General features: G+C 39.5%; 5 protein-coding genes across 5 annotated transcripts in view; all 5 read left to right on the top strand.

The window, feature by feature from the left end:
• Positions 1–519: 519 nt before the first annotated feature.
• On the top strand, positions 520–1,059 carry CBG13347 (the record flags this gene model as incomplete). Its single annotated transcript, XM_002629939.2, has 1 exon — positions 520–1,059. One exon carries the CDS (start codon positions 520–522, stop codon positions 1,057–1,059), a length of 540 nt encoding a protein of 179 aa, XP_002629985.2.
• Positions 1,060–1,887: 828 nt separating this feature from the next.
• On the top strand, positions 1,888–3,489 carry Cbr-arp-6 (the record flags this gene model as incomplete). Its single annotated transcript, XM_002629940.1, has 3 exons — positions 1,888–2,558; positions 2,606–2,764; positions 3,063–3,489. The coding sequence occupies 3 exons, from the start codon at positions 1,888–1,890 to the stop codon at positions 3,487–3,489; spliced, it is 1,257 nt and encodes a 418-aa protein (XP_002629986.1).
• Positions 3,490–3,869: 380 nt separating this feature from the next.
• Cbr-sap-49 lies at positions 3,870–5,254 on the top strand (the record flags this gene model as incomplete). The annotated part of the gene is made up of 4 exons (XM_045241876.1): positions 3,870–4,124; positions 4,172–4,692; positions 4,839–4,937; positions 5,113–5,254. The coding sequence occupies 4 exons, from the start codon at positions 3,870–3,872 to the stop codon at positions 5,252–5,254; spliced, it is 1,017 nt and encodes a 338-aa protein (XP_045095172.1).
• A 2,583-nt stretch (positions 5,255–7,837) lies between these two features.
• On the top strand, positions 7,838–14,847 carry Cbr-nrf-6 (the record flags this gene model as incomplete). Its single annotated transcript, XM_002629942.2, has 12 exons — positions 7,838–7,883; positions 7,928–8,209; positions 9,518–9,767; positions 11,074–11,184; positions 11,241–11,365; positions 11,425–11,542; positions 11,589–11,695; positions 11,750–12,020; positions 13,045–13,330; positions 13,379–13,587; positions 14,124–14,604; positions 14,650–14,847. 12 exons carry the CDS (start codon positions 7,838–7,840, stop codon positions 14,845–14,847), a joined length of 2,484 nt encoding a protein of 827 aa, XP_002629988.2.
• Positions 14,848–17,262: 2,415 nt separating this feature from the next.
• Positions 17,263–20,546, top strand: part of Cbr-swsn-7 — a gene marked incomplete at both ends in the record, with an annotated part of 5,280 nt that continues 1,996 nt past the window's right edge. The window contains 4 exons of the mRNA XM_002629943.1: positions 17,263–17,935; positions 18,146–18,525; positions 18,705–19,901; positions 19,991–20,131. Coding sequence (XP_002629989.1) covers positions 17,263–17,935; positions 18,146–18,525; positions 18,705–19,901; positions 19,991–20,131 — 2,391 coding nt within the window. The remainder of the gene's footprint in view (positions 17,936–18,145; positions 18,526–18,704; positions 19,902–19,990; positions 20,132–20,546) is intronic.

Below are 20,546 nucleotides of genomic sequence, written 5' to 3'. Positions count from 1 at the left end.
ATGGGTATCAAAGACTAAATTATTTATTGCTCTATCTCTCTTTCTCTATTTGTTCAAATAAACAATTTTTATCAGTTTTTTCTGTGTTTTGATTTTTTAGCTTCGGTTGAGCCTAACCTTTCAGCAATATTTGAATATTTCAGGAGGCAAGACAAGAAAAATGAATGCTTTCAGATGGAGGTAACAGATGTGGACATGGAAAGCAACTTGCCACTAGTTCAACTGCCTCAAAGTGGCGAAAAAGGTGAAAAAAGGAGCTAAATAAGTGCCCTGAAAGCTGAGAAATGGTTGAAATGCGGCGAAAAATTCTTGGATTTTTGGCTCGAAAAAATTTCGTTTTCGAGCTTCAATTTTTTCGGAAATTTGTCAAAAAAAAGTCGGTTTAAAATGCCCCAAAATCCGTTACTTTTAAAGTTTTTTTTTCCAATTTTTCTTAAAAAAGTCTGAAAATCTTCTAAAAATGCCTAAAAATGGGCTAAATTGGCTTGGCTTCAAATTCCAGCAAATACAGCTGAAAAAATGTATTTTATCGAGTCCTTCTTTTCAGTTAACGTTCCCCTGGTCCAATCCCGAAGCGATGAGCAGCGATTGGTCACCAGTGCTCGCCAAACCGACAAAATCGATGCTGATGACCTGGTGGCTCTGGCAAATCAGCTAAGCAGTGCTCGACAATTGGTAAAAGGGAGAGCATGCGATCGTCTGAAGCAAATCGCCGATCAAATGGAACAACTGCATATGGCAGCGAGAGCAGTTCTAGAGGATGCTCAACGAGACGAGGAGCTACACAACGTCCCTTGCAACATGCAGAAACAAGCCGGACGCATTTATCATTTGTATCAGAAGCAGGGAAGCATGGATAAGTATTTTTCGATGTTGGCACCGAATGAGTGGGGATATCAGGAGAAGAAGGAGGAGTATCTGGGATCGTATCGCTTGGAGTATGATAGAAGTTGGACACCGGTTGGTGAGATGGACAAGAAGGATGAGGAAGTGGCGCGGATTCAACAGTACCTTCAACGGAATGCTGGAGGCACGGGACGGCTCACTTGGGGACTTTAATCATTTCATCTTTTTTATCTTTTATCTGGTTCATTTAGTTTTTTTCATAGAGGTTATTTTTTTTTTTTTTGGTTTTTCAAATATTCAAATTCAAATTCCACTAACCGGGTTCTCACTACTCGAGTATTAACACAGAATATGCCACTAAATTTGTGATAGTTTTTTTTTGAAAAGTTTCTTTCTTATCATTTGGTTACCAAGCCGATTATATATTTTTTATCTGCGATTTGCAGACTTCGGAACTCCCGTTTTCCCTTATTTTCCCATTTTTTCCGGGATTTGCGCTTTTTTCTGGTTCTGTGCCTTTTGTTTTTCAAGATTCGGTGAAATTTTTCCGGAAACAAATATTCTTCGAATTTGGTTTTTCCAGAATTTGCCGATTTTTTTACCATTTTTTGTCCATTTTTAACCAAATTTATCGGACTCTTGTGAGACAAAAATAGTAAAAAAACGGCCAAAAATTGATTGAAATACAATTTCCCGAAATGTCCTGAAAAATTATTTCGGAAACCGATTTCCCCAAAAATTATGGTTTTTACTCTTTCTGTAAAACCTGTATTAGAAGGATAGGGCCCTTCTATGAGAGGGATCCTTGAATTGAAGGGGCGCTTTTAATACAGGCTTTACGGTATTCTAACTGTTTCTTATTCCTTTTTTTTTCTCAATTTCAGTCTACTTCGTTTTTTTTAGGTTTTGCCGATTTTTGATAATTTTAAAGCAAATTTATTAGAATCTTGGGAGACAAAAATGGTAAAAAAAACGGTCAAATTTTACAGTTTTAACCCGATTTTGCCGAAATTTCCTGCAAAAAATAATTCCGGGTTTCAGATGTCCGAGACCACCGTCATTCTTGACAATGGAGCGCACAATATGAAAGTGGGAAAATCAGATTGGGATACTCCAAAATTAATTCCAAACAGCATCGTAAAGGCGAAACACGAGAGGAAACGAGTATTTGTGGGACACGAACAAGAGGATTGCTCGGAGAAGTTCTCCTTATTCTATGTAAGACCCATCGAGAGAGGATACGTTGTCAATTGGGATACACAGCAACAAATCTGGGAGAAAACTTTCGATCATCTCGATGTAGAACCAACCACATCGCGAATCGTCTACACTGACAATAACTATCTGATTCCTGCGCTTCCTGATGTCTCTAATGAGATCTTTTTCGAGCAGTTTGGATTCAATGAAGTTTTCAAAGCTTCTGCTTCTACGTTGGTTGCAGAGCACTCCAGACAAGTGAATGGCCGGCGATGCGTTTGTGTTGTGGATTCGGGATTCTCAATGACGACGGTGGCTTCGTTTGTCGATGGAATGCTCGTTCAGGAAAGTGTAATGAGGATTGATGTAGGTGGAAAGGCGTTAACGAACAAGTTGAAAGACTGGATATCATACCGGCAGTTGAATGTCAGTGAAGAAACTTATGTTATCAACGAATGCAAGGAAGACCTATGCTTTGTGTCGTTGGATTTTAACGAGAGTATGAAAGAATCAAAGTAGATGATTCCTCAATAAAATATTATAGAATTTCAATGATTTTCAGGAAGCGATTCGATGAGAACGCACTCGACAGACGATACGTGATGCCGGATTTTCACAAAACGTTCAAAGGAGTCGTCAAAGATCCGCGAGAGCCCACTGACAACATGCCATCGATTGTGCTGGGTGTTGAGCGATTCGCAACACCTGAGATTCTATTCAAGTGAGATTATTGTTGTTTTCTTTTCATGAAACGCGAAATCGCCGTAAAACCTGTAATAGAAGGGCCCCTTGACTTTGAACAATAAGCCAATTCATCTCGGTTCCTGTCAAAGATATGAAAGAGATGTAAACTGATGAATTGTTTATTATAATATCACAAGCATTTTATCAGTTGACACATTTTCGATATCTCTCATAGGAACCGAGATAATTGAGCTCAAACTTGACAGTGTGAGGGTCCTACAGGTTTCACTGTGTGTAGCTTTAAATACAGTAACCCGCCAAAAGCGATTTTTCAGCCCTTCTGACATTGATATCGACCAGTGTGGTGTGGCAGAAGCCGTCGTCGAATCCATATTCCATTGTGCAGAAGAGCTAAGACCAAGTCTCGCGGAAAATATCATTGTTGTTGGAGGATCCACTTGCTTCCCAGGCTTCCGAGAACGTCTTCAGAAAGAAGTCACATCGATGTTGCCTGCTGAATATCGAATTCGCGTGTCAGGTGAAGTGAAAGACCCACAAACGCATGCATGGATGTGTAGTCAAGAACTAGTAGAAGCCGTGGATCTTCCGTTCATTAATCGTCAAGAGTGGGATGAGAAGGGAGATTCGTTGGAGTTTTCAAAGTTTTTCAAAACTTTAGTTTCGTCGGAAGAATTGAAGGAAACGCGGAAGTTCGAGGAGCAGAAGGAAAAGTCGCCAAAGGAGGATGAAGAGGATCTCTGATTTTTAGAATCTCAAATTTAGAATTTTTTGAAATTGAAAACTAATTTGTGTCAAATAAAGGTCCAATTTGTGCCTATCTTATCTTATCTATTTGTTTTCTGATTTTTTCCCTTTAAAGGTTTCATAACCTTTCATATTTCTATTTATGATTTTTTCAAATATATTTTTTGCTTTTGGCTGTTATGCTGATAACCTAAAAATGCTTATATTTTTCGCGAATTTTCAGTCAATTTTTCACTGGTGTTCTGAACTCAAAATAACAGAAAAATCGACGAAAATCAGTGAAAATTCAAGCATTTTGAGGTTACTGTAGTTGAGTACCACAACTTCGATTTTTTGTACCAAAATATGAGTTACCTAAAAATTTTATTGATTTCCAGATGTCAGCAGGTCCTATAGTGGAACGGAACCAGGACGCCACCATCTATGTCGGTGGCCTAGACGAGAAGGTGTCAGAAGCGATTCTATGGGAGCTCATGGTACAAGCGGGACCAGTGGTCAGTGTGAACATGCCAAAAGATCGAGTCACCGCCAATCATCAGGGATTCGGTTTCGTAGAATTCATGGGAGAAGAGGATGCGGACTATGCGATCAAAATTCTGAACATGATCAAGTTGTATGGAAAGCCTATTAAGGTAGGGGTTGGCTGATTGTTAAGAAAATCAATAAATGAAATTTTTAGGTGAACAAAGCGTCTGCACATGAGAAAAATATGGATGTTGGAGCGAACATTTTTGTGGGAAACTTGGATCCAGAAGTCGACGAAAAACTGCTGTACGACACGTTCAGTGCCTTTGGAGTCATCCTTCAAGTGCCCAAAATCATGAGAGACGTCGATTCAGGCACATCCAAAGGATTCGCCTTCATCAACTTTGCGTCGTTCGAAGCATCGGATAGGGGGTTAGAAGCGATGAGGGGGCAGTTCTTGTGTAATCGAGCTATCACAGTATCATATGCATTCAAGAGAGATTCGAAAGGAGAACGACACGGAACTGCAGCCGAGAGAATGTTGGCTTCACAGAATCCTCTGTTCCCCAAAGATCGTCCACATCAAGTGTTCTCTGATGTTCCACTCGGTGTCCCAGCCAACACCCCTCTTGCCATTCCAGGAGTTCATGCTGCGATTGCTGCACACGCTACAGGACGACCTGGCTATCAGCCACCACCACTGATGGGAATGCCAGCAAATGGATATCCAGGACAGTATCCACCAGTGCCACCACCACCACCGAGTGTCACTCCAATGCCACCACCTATGCCTCGATGCCACCAACGCCAGGCATGACACCTCGTCCGCCACCACCACCATCATCTGGCATGTGGCCACCGCCGCCACCACCACCAGGAAGGACGCCAGGGATGCCTGGAATGCCGCCACCACCACCACCATCGCGATTCGGGCCACCGGGGATGGGTGGAATGCCACCACCGCCGCCGCCAGGGATGAGGTGAGACTTTTCTTTTGAATTTAGATAAATACCGTAAAACCTGTGTTAGAAGAGTCGGCCCTCCCATTGTTTCAAGGTACCTCCGGAGGGCCCTTCTATTAGAAGGGTCCTTCTAATGAAGAGACCCTTCTAATACAGGTTTAACGGTAAATAGTTTCAACCCTTTTCCTTCCAGATATCCCCCCGGAATGCCGCCACCACCGCCACCACGCTATCCATCAGCTGGACCAGGAATGTATCCACCACCGCCGCCAAGTCGTCCACCAGCACCACCATCCGGACACGGAATGATCCCACCACCACCACCGCCGTCGTAATCGAAGGACCCGATATTTTATCTTGTGAACTCTTCTAATGATCTTCACCTTCCAACCTTTCCTCTTCAAATACCAATGTTCTTATACTCCTAAATTATTTCGATAAAATTTTTCTGATTTTTACCATTTTTTTCTGATTTCATAAATCTCATTTTTTGTCATTCTTGGTACTAATTCTCTTCCAGATTCGCCATCACTCCAGCAAGCTGACATCGATCGATTTGGAAACAATTTTTCTAGAATTTTCTTCCTAATAGCTTGTCTTTTGATTCTCATTTTTTATGAAATTTCAATTTCTGTTGTCATGAACACTTCAATCTATGTCTTCTTCTTCTCCTCCTCTTCTTATCAATCCCCAATCAAATCACACCTTTCTCTTCCAATTACTGTTGCAATACGTCAAGTTCTCTCCTCTCTTCTTTCCGCTTTTCTGTCCTTTCCTTGTTTTACGGTTCGTTTTTTTTCGATTTCTCTCTCAATTCGTAAAACTTGCGTTCAGCGGAGCGTCTAATCCTCTTTCTCTCTCTCTCTCTCTCTCTCTCTCTCTCTCTCTCTCTCTCTCTCTCTCTTTTAAGTTAATTAAGTCTTCTTCCTGGAGTGGAAGTGGACAAGGACAGTCTCCTCTTCTCACCTTTCCATTGATTCTATCACAAAAACCGAACGGAACAGAGTAAGGAAAAAAGGTGCGGAAGAGAGACGGAGACATATGAGAGGAACAGAAAACATGGACAATGCATTCAACGGGCATACCAATTAGTCATCCTTTTTTTTGATTTCCGATGACAAGTTTTTGATTTTTCTGGGAAGGTTTTTGGAAACTTTTTTCAACTTTTTAAGGAGATTTCCGGAGATTTTTTCATGTCCCAACACCTTTCGGTTCCCCAATTTCTAGTAGATTCCTTCAGTTTTCTTTTCTTGCTCATACCTGTTTTTTAAAACATTTCTCCACTTCAAAAAAAGTGATGAAACTCAAAACTTTGAGTCAAAAAGACCATGTTTTTCTTCTCAAACAGAAAAATGAGGAGAGAATAGTGAACCGACCAAAAAGACACAAACTGATCAAATAAATATAGCAAAAAACAACACAATTGTTTCGTTCCTTCTATTTTTTGATAAACAACAAATCATCACATTTTAAGGGTTTTCGCACTTTTCGGGAATTGATTTATAGCGTTTGATTAGTGTAAAACCTGTAAAAGAAAGCTCCTCAACTTTGAGCTCAATTATCTCGGTTACTGTAAAAGATATCAAAAATAAGCCAACAGATAAAATGTTTATGATATTATGATCAATATTTTATCAGTTGACGGTATTTTTATATCTCTCATAGAAACAACGAGATAATTGAGTTCAAAGTTGACTGTTACCGTGAATGCTCTGATATAACCCCTTCTCACTATACGTGCACTTTGAGCTCAATTATCTCGGTTCCTGAGAAAGCAATCAAAATTTTATCAATTAATAAAATATAGGTGATGTTATGATAAACATTTTATCAGTTGACTCCTTCTTGATATCTCTCATAGGAACTGAGATATATGGGCTCGAAGTTGACGTTTCGATAGGCTATATGTTATTTACGGTGAATTGAACTGGAAATGGAAAGCATTTGCCTTTCCGGAAATTTTAATTATTCTACAGTAATGCCTACAGGATTCAAATTTCAAAAACAAAAAAATGTACCAAACAGACTTTCACCAAATTTACCGAAAATTCTCTAATAGGAGCCCACTTTGTACTTCAACTTTGAGCTCAATTATCTCGGTTCCTATAAGGGATATCAAAAAGTAATCAACTGATAAAATGTTAGTGGTGTTGTGATAACAATTTTATCAGTTAGCAAAATTCTGATATCTCTTTTAGGAACCGAGATAATTGAGCTCAAAGTTTACGTGTATTGTAAATGCTCTAATAGAATCCCACCCTACATGAACGCTTTGAGCTCAATTATCTCGGTTCCTATAAGAAATATCAAAAAATAGTCAACTAATAAAATATTGGTGAAAACATGATAAACATTTTTTCTGTTGGCACATTTTTGATATCTTTTATATGAATCGATATATATGAGCTCGAAGTTGGCGGTTTGGGTGGGCTTCTATTAGAGGCTCTACAATTTCTAAACTTTCCGAAACTTGTCAGAAATAATATTTTGACAACTTTCGAATACTCATTGAAGTTCCTTTTTTGATCTTTCCAATTCTCACGACTTTCTACAGTGACCTATCAAAAGTAATCCTTCGTTTCTAGTTTCTCTTCTTCCAGTCTAATTGCACTTTCCAAAAGGTCTCTTTCGATTATGTTCTCCTCCATTCCTTGCGGTCGATGCTCCAATTGATTAAACAAAAGAGAATTAGACATAGATTTACATATACAGAGAGCAGCATACCCTTACCCTCTCCAACTCTTTCTTATCACTCTCTGATAACCCAGCAATTATAAGAGCAAAAAACGACGCCGACACGATTCTCTTTTGATTTGACACTTTTTCGTCTAATCTGTTCAACTCTTGTGCGCTTTTTTGTTGCAATATGTATTTTTTATAGTTTTTTTTTTGAATTTGGACTTTCAGAAGACGAAAAAATGGGTAGAATGCGGAGGCCGCTGTTCTTCGCAATACTGGTTTCATGTAAGTATAATAGAAAGTTAAAACTTAAAATTTCGAAATTCCAGTAATCACAATATCAAACTCAAAGTCCAGCTATCAATACGATGGATCCCTATTCTCGAGCAAAGAATTGGATTATGATGAATCGGATACGAAAGCAATGGGATCGGTTTTCTCGAGATATATGGCTGATTCGGATGCTCAGTTGATTTTGGATTTGGACGTTTTTAGACACTTTTTCAATTACGCCGAAGCTTATAGAGATGGAGCAGAGGAGGGAAATCTGGAATTGATGAAATATGCAGTGGAGATGGTGGAGAAGTTGAGAGAATTTGATATTTCTATGGGTGAGTATTATCAATTAGGCAATTTTCTCGGATCCTTCAAAAGGTATCAAGAATTTTCAATTGATAAATCATTTATCATAATATCACCTATATTTTATTAGTTGACAAAATTTTGATATTATTTATAGCAACCGAGATAATTGAACTCAACGGGTAGGTATAGGAAAAATAGAAGTCAACCCAAACCGTCAACTTTGAGCTCAATTCTCTTGGTTCCTAAAAAAGATTTCGAAAATTTGTCAACTGATAATTTGTTTATCATAATATCACCTATATTTTATCAGTTGACAGCTGTTTGATACCTTTTACAGGAACCGAAATAATTTAGTTTGGCATACAAGCTTTATTGTCCTACAATAGTAGTTCAAAACTATTCGATTTTTTTGAAAATTTGAGAGTATACTAATTAAAATTAGAGCTTCATTTTTGCAATTGACAACTTCTTTGTACAAATTTGACAAAGCGAGATAAGCGGTTTTAAAATAGCACAACTCTCTTTTTAGTGCTTGTATTCGCATTTCTGACTTTTTTTGGTAACAAACAACTTATTTCTTTGGAAAGGTGTTTGGCAAAAAAATGTTCAACTACAAAAACAAAGTTATGTTTTTGTTAAGTATCCTCTGAACTTTTCAGATGAATCGAAAATCTGAAAAAAACGATTTCAAAATGAAAAATTAACGGTATTTTCTCCGATAAAAGCCTTCCCAAACCGTTAACTTTGAGCTTAATTATCTCGATTCCTGTAAGAGATATCAAAAATGTGTCAACTGAAAAAATGTTTGCGATATTGTGATAAATGATTTATCAGTTAACAGATTTTTGATATTTTTCACAGGAACCAAGATAATTGAGCTCACAGTTGACAGGGTGGCCTTCTACCAGAGGAAATACGGCAGTGGGAATCGGTCAACTTAGTGTGTCTACAAAAGTACTTTGTACTTATTCATTCAATTTAAATTTTTTAGAAATACTGAATCAAAGGAAGAACTCTATTTTTGTAGTTTAAAGCTTTTTTGTGAAATGAGTTAACTCTAATAGAAGGGCTCCCCCACTGCCAAGTTTGGAATAAATTATCTCGGTTCCTATGCAAGATATCAAAAATAAGTCAACTGATAAAACGTTGGTGATATTACGATGAACAATTTATCAGTTGACAACTTTTTGATATCTTTCACAAGAACCAAGCTAACGGGGCTCAAAGTTTAACGTTAAGGGTTGCGAGTCTCCAGGCGTTCTACCTATCTGCGTCTCTGCGAATTCTAATCTATATTGCCAATATTCTGATTTTGGATTACTGTATTTTTCCAGCATGCGTCGGGGACATGATGCATTTGGCATGGACCGGTGTCGAGTATGCAACACACGTTGAGGAGCACAAAAATTGCTCGGACTGCAAATGCACACCGCTATTTCAGCAGAAGAAATCCGAGAGACATTGGATTTTCAATGTGTTCGATGCAATGGGAAAAGTGCCAGCTGGTATTATGAGTGGAAATAATCTATGGGTCGGATCATGGAGCACTTGTAGGAAGATTGATGTCGTCAAGAATGCTCAGGGGTGAGTTACTACAGTATCCCGACAAAGATACCTGATTTCTTCTATTTGCCCAATCAAATCGTAAACGACTACGGTACACCTAACTTTGAGCTCAACTATCTCGGTTCCTATGAAAGATATCAAAAAGTAGTCAACTGAAAAAATATTTTTCATATTATAACAAGCATTTTGTTGGTTGACCACTTCTTCATATCTTTCAAAGGAAACGAGATAACTAGGGTTGAAGAGGACGCAGGCGAGTAGCCGCTCCAGCTTTCTTGCGCCTTTCTTCCGAAGCGCGGGCGCCCTAGTCGTCAATTTCGCTTCAATTTATCTTAGTTTCTGTAGGAGATATCGAAAAGTGATCAACTGATAAAATGTTTGTGATAATGTCAGCTATAGTTTGTTAGTTAACTACTGTTTGATAGCTCTTACAGGAATCGAGATAATTGAGGTCAAAGTTAACGGTATGGGAGGGTTACCATTAAAGAAAATACGGTAGTCAGATGTTATGGGTATTTTGTTTAATTGGAAAACTTTGAAGATTAAAAAAAAGTTGATCAATATTGTCTTATTTTTCGATAATTTATGAAAAACTACAATGAAAAATAAAGTTATATTTTCTGGTATTCTATGAGAACTCGAAAAAAAATTAAAGGTGGGGGGACATGAAAAAAATAATGTTCTCGAAATTCCGTTCAAAGATGCCTCTCGAGGAGTTGAACTTGTGAGGGCGATGATTGAGGGTGCGGCACCGCTACCGACTGAGCCACGCGGGCAAAGAAAAAGCTCACGCCCGATTGCATACATAAAGGCGAGGACGACAGCTGTAAGCAGAGTGACATTAAGCGTTGTACACCGTGACGGTAGAATGCATACTCTAGCTACAAAAAAACTACGAAAAATCTCCTGTCCCCCCACCTTTAATGCAAAACCTAGAAATTGTGATAATGGGAACTCCTAGCATTGAGCCCATATATCTTGGTTCCTGTGAAAGATATCAAAAAGCGGTCAACTGACAAAATGTTTCTGATATTATAATAAACAATTTGTCAGTTGATTACTTTTTGATATCATTCACAAGAACCAAGATAACTTACAAGTTAGCTCAAAGTTAAAGGTATATTTTCTAGCTATCACCTAGATGAACTCCTAACTTTGAGCTTGATTATCTCGATTACTGTTAGAGCTATCAAAAAGACGTCAACAAACAAAATGTTTTTGGTTTCACGATAAACATTTCGTCAATCGATCACTTTTTGATATCTTTTACAAGATTCGAGATAATTGAGCTCGAAGTTAACACTATTAAAATAAGGTTTTTCAGCCAAAAATGGAAGGGACAATACTGTCTGGCTACAATTGACGCCTATGAACGGGATAATCCATTGGTTTATTTTGGAAACATGATGTCTGGAGCACCAGATCGTCATTGTTAGTGAGTGATAATACAAGTTCGCTCTAATGAACAACACAAATCACAAAACATTTTAGTGAGAAAAACGAGAAAAGTGTGGTAGACGATGATTCCTGCTTTGCTCTGTTCCCAGTTCTTAAATTTGGTGTATGTATGCCGAACACTTGCACAAATCATGATGTGAAACGGATGTTGACTTTTGGTAAGGACTACAGTACCCCAAATCGAGGATTCTACAGTAACGCCAATCCCCGTTTCCAGCGATTCGAGCTACTGAGGCGGCAGCTGGAACCAAGTCAGTTTGCAATGTGGATGTTGAATGTCGTGCTGAAAACTATTCAGATGCAATGAGTGAGAATGGATTGGCCATGTTTGCTTTGTAAGCTTCAGGCAAATGCGCTCTGTTGAACACTTGAAACTTTCAGATATTTCCTGATTGCTACTGTGGTCCTTGTCGCATTTGGAACATTTTTAGACCTCCTAATTGTTTCGAAATATCCAGAAGAAGCCGAACAGAGCAAAGCTTTCAAGCGTAAACTTTTTCCAAGAATCGAACTACAGTAATTCAAAATTTAAACTTTTCCAGATTGGTTCATCCAATTCATTCTGGCCTTCTCGGCATATACCAATGGATTGGAGATCCTTACTTCGAAAAGAAACGAGAAAGAGATCAATTCACTTCATGGAGTCAGATTTTTGAGCATGTGTTGGATCATTTTGGGACACACCTATTATTATATTGGAACTTCGTTGACTACTGATAATTTGGTGCCAACGCTTATCAATTTCCCACAACAATGGCACACTCAAATCATCGTTCAGGCGCCGTTGGCCGTGGATTCGTTCTTCTTTTTGAGGTTGGTTGCGTTCTTCATTTGAACATCTGAATTTCAAATCAAAAATTGGAATCTCGTAATCTTAAATCCAAAAAAACAGTTTTCAAACCTTATAATTTTAAAACGCAGATACCGTTCCCTCTAATAGAAGCCCTCCAACCCGTCAACTTTGAGCTCATTTATCTCTGTTCCTGTAAAAGATATCGAAAATCTGCCAACTGATAAAATGTAGAGGACATTATGGTAAATAATTCATGAATTTACTGATTTTTGATATCTTTCAAATGAGCCGAGATAATTAATCTTAAAATTTTGAACCTTTTGTAGGCTCAAATTTCGGGCCCATTCATATTATCAACTTCGAGGTCAATTATCTCGATTCCTGTGAAAGATATCAAAAATTTGTCAACTGATAAAATGTTGCTGATATTATGGTAAATATTTCATCAGTTAACAACTTTTTGATATCATTAACAGGAAGTTAGATATAGGGGCTCAAAATTTTGTGAGCATTAGAGGAGATACGGTATTGAGAATTTCGGAGTTTTAGGATTTTGGGGGCTTTCCGAGTACAGTATTACTGTGTTTTTCACATATTTGTTCTGGAAAAAAACTTTAGTGCTTTCAGTAATTTTGAAATCTATGTTTTCGATCTGAAACTAGCAATAATCCGTTTGTAACCCAAAAAGTGTCGAGGATGACAAACCTAGCTCTGTTGTGTCACTTTAGAACAGCATATCTCGATTTGTTGAACTTAAACAAAAAAGTTGTCAATTACAAAAATAAATCTCTATTTTTGTTTAGTATACTCTGGAATTTCCAGACAGTTTGGAAATTAATGAACTACTTTCATAGGACTTCAAAATTGACTATTCACCATTAACAATATCCTAAGTGCACGTTGAGCTCAATTACCTCAGTTTCTGTGGAAGATATCAAAATCTTGTCAACTCATAAATGATTGGTGATATTATGATAAACATTTTATTAGTTGATAATTTTTTTTATATCTCTCATAGGAACCGAGATATAAGACCATTTACAGTGGAATGTTGGCTGCCTTCTCATTCTTCAAGAAAACAATGAAAGCCGACCCGAACCATCCACCAAGACTAAGTGCTCTCAACTGGCAAACGTGGCCATTATACTTCATCAAAAGATACATCCGAATCACTCCAACATATGTGGTTGTGATGCTTTTCGATGTTACCCTATTCACATACATCTCAAATGGTCCATTCTGGAGACCAATTGAAAGACAGGGATGTCGAATTGCTTGGTGGACGAATTTCATCTATCTCAACAACTTTTTGTTGCAAGAGGAGGAATGTGTGAGTCTCTAAAATATGCCAGTCTTTTCTGATTTTCTTCAATTTCAGTGCATGGGTTGGACTTGGTACCTGGCTAATGACATGCAATTCCATTTGGTTTTAATGCCCCTCATCGTGATTGTCTTCTTAAAATTCGGAATGAAAATTGGGCTCTGGTTGTCGACTGGACTAATTGGCGCTTCGTCGATAATTAGACTAATTATTACTCAAGTCAAAGGATACCCACCAGCTCCACTGCTAACTGCGAAGCTTCAGATGTAAGTCAATTATTTAAAGCGGGGATAGGACCGAAAAAATGTTTAGGAACTTTTCCCATCAAATATCTAGAAGCCGAGAAACGGCACTTTGGATTTCAGGAGACTAGAGACGCAGTCTGTTTCGTCATCTGTGTCTCTTACCTCCAAAACTTCAAATGGCTGTATCTCGGTCGGCTTAGAACGTTCTAGTTTAGCAAGAAATATGCAGTGAAAAAATTTGAAAAAAACTCAATTTTTCAATTTTTTTTTCAATTTTATAACCTCAGAAATTCCACTAATTTTCCAGAACTTCTGTTTAATTATCAATCTCCTAGCTCATCTAGGAACCGAGAAACAGCGATTTGAAGCTTTGAAGGCTAGAGACGCCAGACGACGAGACACACTGCGTCTCTATACTTTTAAGCTTCAAAGCGCTGTATCTCGGTTCCTAGACGGCGCAGAACGTTGGTTTATTGACAGAATTACAAGAAATCTTCCGCTCTACAAGGTCATCATCAGAAATCAGAAAAAAAGGAGTTCATCAAATTGTATTTCAGCGTTCACATTCTAAACGACTACTGGAACGATGTCTACGTACGACCATACATCAGATGCACACCGTTCATCATTGGCGTCGTTGTCGGATATCTTCTGAATGCGTGGACTACCAAAGATCAAAAGGATTTGAAAATCAAGCTTACTCCGAAAACTGTTCTAATTGGATGGTGCACATCAACAGTTTTAGGACTTTATGCGGTCTTTGGATTGTATAATTTCGCTAAAACTGGAGATATCTCCAAACCCTGGGAGATTCTTTACACTATTTTTGGAACTCCTGCATATTCTTTAGCCCTTGGATGGGTGGTTTTCGCATGTACTACTGGAAATGGTGGTCCGGTTGACACCATTCTCTCCTGGAGATTCTTCGTTCCATTATCGAAAACTACGTTCTGCGCATATTTACTTCATCCAATTATGCTTCAGATTTACAATTTGAGCAGACCCCAGCCATTCCATTTTACCACTTTTATTCAGATGGTTAGTTTTGGCAATTTTTTATGAATATCAATTAAAATTTTCCAGGTCCGCTACACAGTTGAAGCAGTTGTAGCCTCGTATTGCGTCGCACTACTCTTCTCGCTTGCATTCGAAAAACCATTCAACAAAATCGACGAGATGCTATTCGACAGCAAGAAAGTGATGAATGGGGAGAGGAAACAGAAGAACGGTGGCTCGACGGAAATGGTTCCATTGAATAGACAGAATCGGGATAGCGAATAAATTCTTTTTTCGTTTTTTTTTTGAATAGATTTTTTTGAATCGTTTTTTCGAATTGTGTATTTTTGATTGATGGCGCAAAGCGCAGAACTTCACAAATGAATGAAGTTTTTGAATAGTTTTCCCTCGTTTTTCAGAATTCCGAAAAACAAATTTCAAAAATATTTTTTCAAAGTATACTGTATATATCGCGATACTCTTTAATATTTTATTCATGTGCGTCTTTGGTAGATTTGGTGAGTTTTTGGTACATTTGATGAGTTTCAATTTTTTGACGCCTCTTCCTGAATTTTCTTCTTGTTTATCTATCAGATTTTTGCTTTAAAATTTGATTTATGTTATTAACGGCACAAAAAAGTAAGAATTCTTCCAGAAAACCAAGTTTTTCGCTTGAATATCGCAAAATTTTGAATTTCTTGGCAGAGTCCAAAAGACAAAATTTGTGTATGCGCCTTTAATTTTGTAGAAATGTTCTGCTTGTGGATTTCCAGTATTTTTTTTTATTTTTACAGCGAATTCATATTTTTTCATTGTGGAATTTGTTGACAAAAAAAGCTCCATGAAAAGAAAAGCGTACTAAATTTAAAGTTCTTCCGAAAAACCAACTAATTCGCTTAAAAATTGCAGAATTTTGTCTAAATCTTGTATTTCGTGGCAGGACCCAACTGACAAAATTTGGGCATGCACCTTTAATTTTGTTGAAATGTTGGGATGTTTATTGACTTCTTATTTCTTTCGATTTTTTTTGGGGTTTTTACCCGATTTACAGTTTTCCATGGCAAAGTGAATGATCGTTAAACAAAAAAAACCTCTTTTCAATGTAGTACATCATAAAACCTCTACCAGTTTCCCAAAAAAAGAGACTCAAAAATCTTAGTATCTTTCTTCTGGTTTCAAATTTCCTCTCCCTAGCCATATATAGCAGATGTTCGCATATAAATGTGGCATAATAAGCGTTTTGCAGCAGAGCGTATTTTCTCCCCTCCCATTCACCAGACGCGACGCTTGGACATACACACATCATGCGTAAGCCAGTGACCAGTGAGAAAAGCGACGACCCTGGCCTCCACCACTGCCTGCTGTCTCTCTTGGTCGATCAATCGCTCACACACCCAGCACGCACACACAAAACGCGGGCCTGCTGTGTGTTCCTTCTTCCCTCTCTTCCCCCCCCCCAGAACCGCGACGCACACACGCAGCGCCTCGTAACCCCATTTTCAAAAAAGACAGGGCACCCTACGATCCTCCGTTTTCTACCTCTTCTTCCTCTTCTTGCAGACAACAAGTCCTGCACTGCAGGTATTTGAACTTGGCGCTTCTGTGGAGCGCGCGCGCGTATCAGAGGAGGTCCCCGCCGCCGCCTCGCATTCATATCTAGAGGAGTACGCGTTCAAATAATTCTCTCGCTTCTCTTTCACACTGACCCCGAACTCCGCCTCCTTCTTCTTCTTCTCCCCCTCTTTCTCTATCTGTTCTTCAATTTTTTTTAAACGCTAAAAAATACAGTGAGGTGCAGAAGAAAGCAGAATAAACAAAGTTGAGAAGGAAGAGAAATTTCAAATGTTTCCAATTGGCGCCGAAAAAGATATACAGAGCGTCTGCGTCTCCGCCAGAATCTTACTATATGAAAATCTAGAAAAATAGGGGAAAGATCCTCTAATTTTGTAGTCCTTGTGGTTTTACGACAGCTCGTTAAGCCCCGCCTGGACTAGTATATACCAATTGAGACCACCTGTCCTGTCGTCACCCGTTCTCATCCTCATCGATTCCGTTCGCTGTTTATTCAATCTGGCTTTTCTTTGTTTATGCGCATCGTCTTGTGAGGAAGTGATAGAAAATTTTGGTTTTCCTGAAAATAGGTTTTTTTTCCGTTCTAGAGGCTTTCTACCTCGGTTCGTCTCTTCAGAAGAGAGGCGGGCACACGTAAATTCAAATTTCGCGCGCGCGAAAATCCCACGTTTGCGCCGCGTTCAAACGTGAGTTTCACACGCGTGAATGCGAATTTTACGTGAAATTCAAATTTCGCGTGAAAAATCGATAATTTTCAGGAGTATTGATTTTTAGGTTTTTAGGTCAACTCAACATCACAGTTTGATATTATTCTTGTCCGGTGCCGATGAACTTCCGCATAGCCGGTCATGAAGAAAGCTTCATGAGCCTTTAATACAGTACTTCGGAATTATCATATTTTTGCCCAAATTCTTCAGATTCTCCTGAATAATCAGATGAATTTACTTATAGTTACTGTTTCAAACGAATTCATTTGTAAAAATCCGTAGCTATTCCCTTCGGCCATGCGCCTCTAAAGGAAATTTTCGCTCACAAGCGCTTATCCGCCTTCCCTCACTTTTTACCTCTTTTAGAAGATCTTTTACCTTTCCCAATGATCAATTTCCAGAGCCATATACACACATAACGATGGAGAGTCGAAAACGAAAATCCGAGCTCGAGCTCTACATCGACAAATTGACGGATCCGCCAGAGAAGCAGAAGAAGATGGCCGAATTCTACAACAGTCTCCGTCTATTCTACAAACGACGATGGAACGCTCAACTGAAGCTGCCACACGTGCAAGGAGTTGAAGTCAACCTCTATCGTCTCTATGATACAGTGATGGCGTTGGGTGGTTGGCAGAAAGTGGCGGCCGGCGATAAATGGTCGGATATCGCTGAAATGTTCGGCTGCAAAGACGACATTTTGTGTGGTGATCATGCGATTAAATTGATCTATATGAGGTATTTATCGAAATTCGAACAAGTCGAAACGATCGGAGATGTTGATGACTATGTGGATAATGAGATGTCGAGAAGTCGAGGGAGGAATGCCACTTCGTTTTTCGCCACGAACGATAATCCAATGAGCATTGAGCGGCATCATATAGTGCAGACTTATCGGGACGAGCGAGGACAGATTATCAATGATCCGGACTATGCGAGACTCACGAAATCGTTGTTGTCGGGGTTGCCGAATGAGATAGACTTTGCGATGAATGTATGTATGCTATTATCACATGCCGGTCCAAAGCAGATTCGGATAAGTCACGCGCCACATCTTCTTACCTTGTTGGTAGCGCATACGGGTGTTTATGATGGTGAGTGTTTCTTTGATGTATTTCTATGGTTTCAAGGCACCTCTGGAGTGCCCTTCTATTAGAGGGGATCTTATATTTTTCTGGAAATTTTTTTCCCGAAATTTCAAACAACACATTTCGAAGAAGGCCTTTTTATTAGAGGGGCCCTTCTAATAGGGGTTTTATGATGTTCGAAAGTAAAATGACATCTCTAAAACTAAAAATTTCCAGAAGAAGACAAATCTATGAAAGATCTCGGTGTCGACTGGGCCAAAACGACTCGCCACGATTTCCGAAGCTTTTGGGCTCAATCCGGTGTCCCTTTGGATCTCCTTATGGCATTCCTAGACCGAGAAATCGAGTCTGAATACGTGGACGATGATGACCCATTTTTCACGGGAGTCTCTCATAAGTACGATGTTAAGGATACACGATGTTGGCGACTGAATCAAGTTATCACCGTTATTCGAAATCTATCTTTCGAAGCTGTGAATCGGGTCACTATGGTGAAGTCGTGGCCTGTAATGAAGTTCCTCATAATGTGTGCATATAGTAAATGGTCTCCGCTGAATGTCGCTGCACTTGATACGATCAGCAACTTGGCAACTGATGTGAGTTTTTTTTTGAATTAATTATCTCGGTTCTTTCAAAAGATATCAGAAAGTTGTCTACTGATAAAATGTAGCTGATATAATGATAAACATTTTGTAGTTGACAAAATTATGATATCTCTCATAGGAACCGAGATAATTAAGCTCCAAACGGTGGTTCAAAACTCAATCATTTTCAGATCGATCTCACTGACAAAGCACTAGTCTACGTCTCGCAACATGCAATCCTTCGCATAATCAACGAATGCATCTTCAGTCCCGACAAACTGAAACTAATCAGAGCCATGGAAATCCTAACGGGTCTTTGTAGTTTCGAAGGAAACGAAACTATAATTTGCGATTGGCTGAAACCGGAAATCATTGCTCATATTTATGAAATCGTCGGAGTCAAGGATATCATGATGTGTGTCTACGTGCTGGAGTGTCTCTATCAGATCTCTGAAATGGGAGACACCGCGTGTGATATGCTCTCCGAGTCGGCGAAATCAATCCAACAGCTGGTCTCCATGGCAACACTTGAAGCGGTGTCGTTTGGTCCAGCCGGCCTTGCTGGAATGAAAGTTGTCGAGTATCAACCCAACTTTGGGCACCCTGCCCCATCACAACAACAACAACATCCACAGCAACAACAAGTTCAACACCATCAATACGCCCAGCGAATGGTTCCAGGACCCAGCCATCAACATCACCAAACTCCTCATCAAGCTCCTCATCCAGCCCAACAACAACCACCAATGACCGTTCGCCAAGTGATTCAGAATAATCTGGCTCTACAACAAGCTCAACAGCAAATGAATCCACAAATTGCACCAGCTCCTCATCCCGCAAACTCGCACTATTCCCACCCACCCAATGGGAAATTCGATAGAAGAACTGGAACGCTGCCCGTGAAGCCTATCGCACCTTCTAACGCCAACTCGGGCGAAGGCCAACTAGAACTGCTCACTGAGAAATGGATCAAACAGAACTGTGTATTCGAACCGGCAATGTCGACTGCACGCGGGGAGCTCTACGCTGCGTATGTTGACGATTTGAGGACCTATCATCATTCGATGAGTGGAAGTCTGGCAATGTTCAGTGGAGTCATGAAGAACTTGTATCCGGATGTCAACTTCCGAATGGCTCAGAATGGAGTTATGATTGTGGCGCAAGGCATTCGACTAGTCCGTCCTCATCGTCTGGCTCCAGCTGGATCGGCACAAGCGGCTCCTCTGGATCAGAATCCACTAATGAGGAAAATGCTAACAGAGCCATCGTCGTCATCAGAAGCGCTTCAGGCAGAACCTGCTGCCAACGGTGTGATGGTCAACGGTCATGCAAGCACATCTGGAGAACCTGCCGAAGAGGAAAAATCTCCTGAATCTCCAACTGAAAAAGTAATTTTTATTTTTCAAATATCCTCCCAAGCACGTTCTGCATGAAACCTCTTTCTCTCAGTTCTCCTCCCTATGCTTAGCCTTTTTAGAAATCACCATCTCCCGCAGCCGTGAATGGTACTGTAGAAGTGTGTCAGGAGCCAATTCAAGCATCCAAGCTGTTCGACGAGAACGACGCAAATCAAGTGGAAGTCAACGAAGTGGCGATTGAGATTCGGGATCAGTTCGTGGTGTGTGTTGCATCTATCGATTTTAGTTTAATTTTAGTTTCGGGGGTATCCAGGCGGCCGCGGGTTATGAATGTGGCCGAGTTTGGGTTTCTAGGCCACCAACTGAATTGGCTTATACCTCGCTTCAAAATCCATATTTTGAAAATCTAAATACTTGGTCGAATTCGTCACAATTCGGGCTTTCCAATCATGCAACATGGCCTAGTTTTCGCAAAAATTTGGATTCCTATGCCATCTTAGATTGGTGGCCTAGAAACCGGAAAAACTAGCCCATCATGTTGCATATGGTTTAAAAGCTCGAATTGTGACTAACTTGAATCAATATTCAGACTCTTAAATTATGGATTTTGAAGCGAGTTATACCTCATTTTGGCTTGGTGGCCTAGGAACCCAAAACTCGGCCACATTCATAACC

The sequence above is a fragment of the Caenorhabditis briggsae genome, assembly GCF_000004555.2.
Source record: "Caenorhabditis briggsae complete genome, chrII, whole genome shotgun sequence".
Lineage (NCBI taxonomy): Eukaryota > Metazoa > Nematoda > Chromadorea > Rhabditida > Rhabditidae > Caenorhabditis > Caenorhabditis briggsae.
Note: the sequence above shows the minus strand (reverse complement) of the source record. Positions and strands in the feature narration are given on the sequence as shown.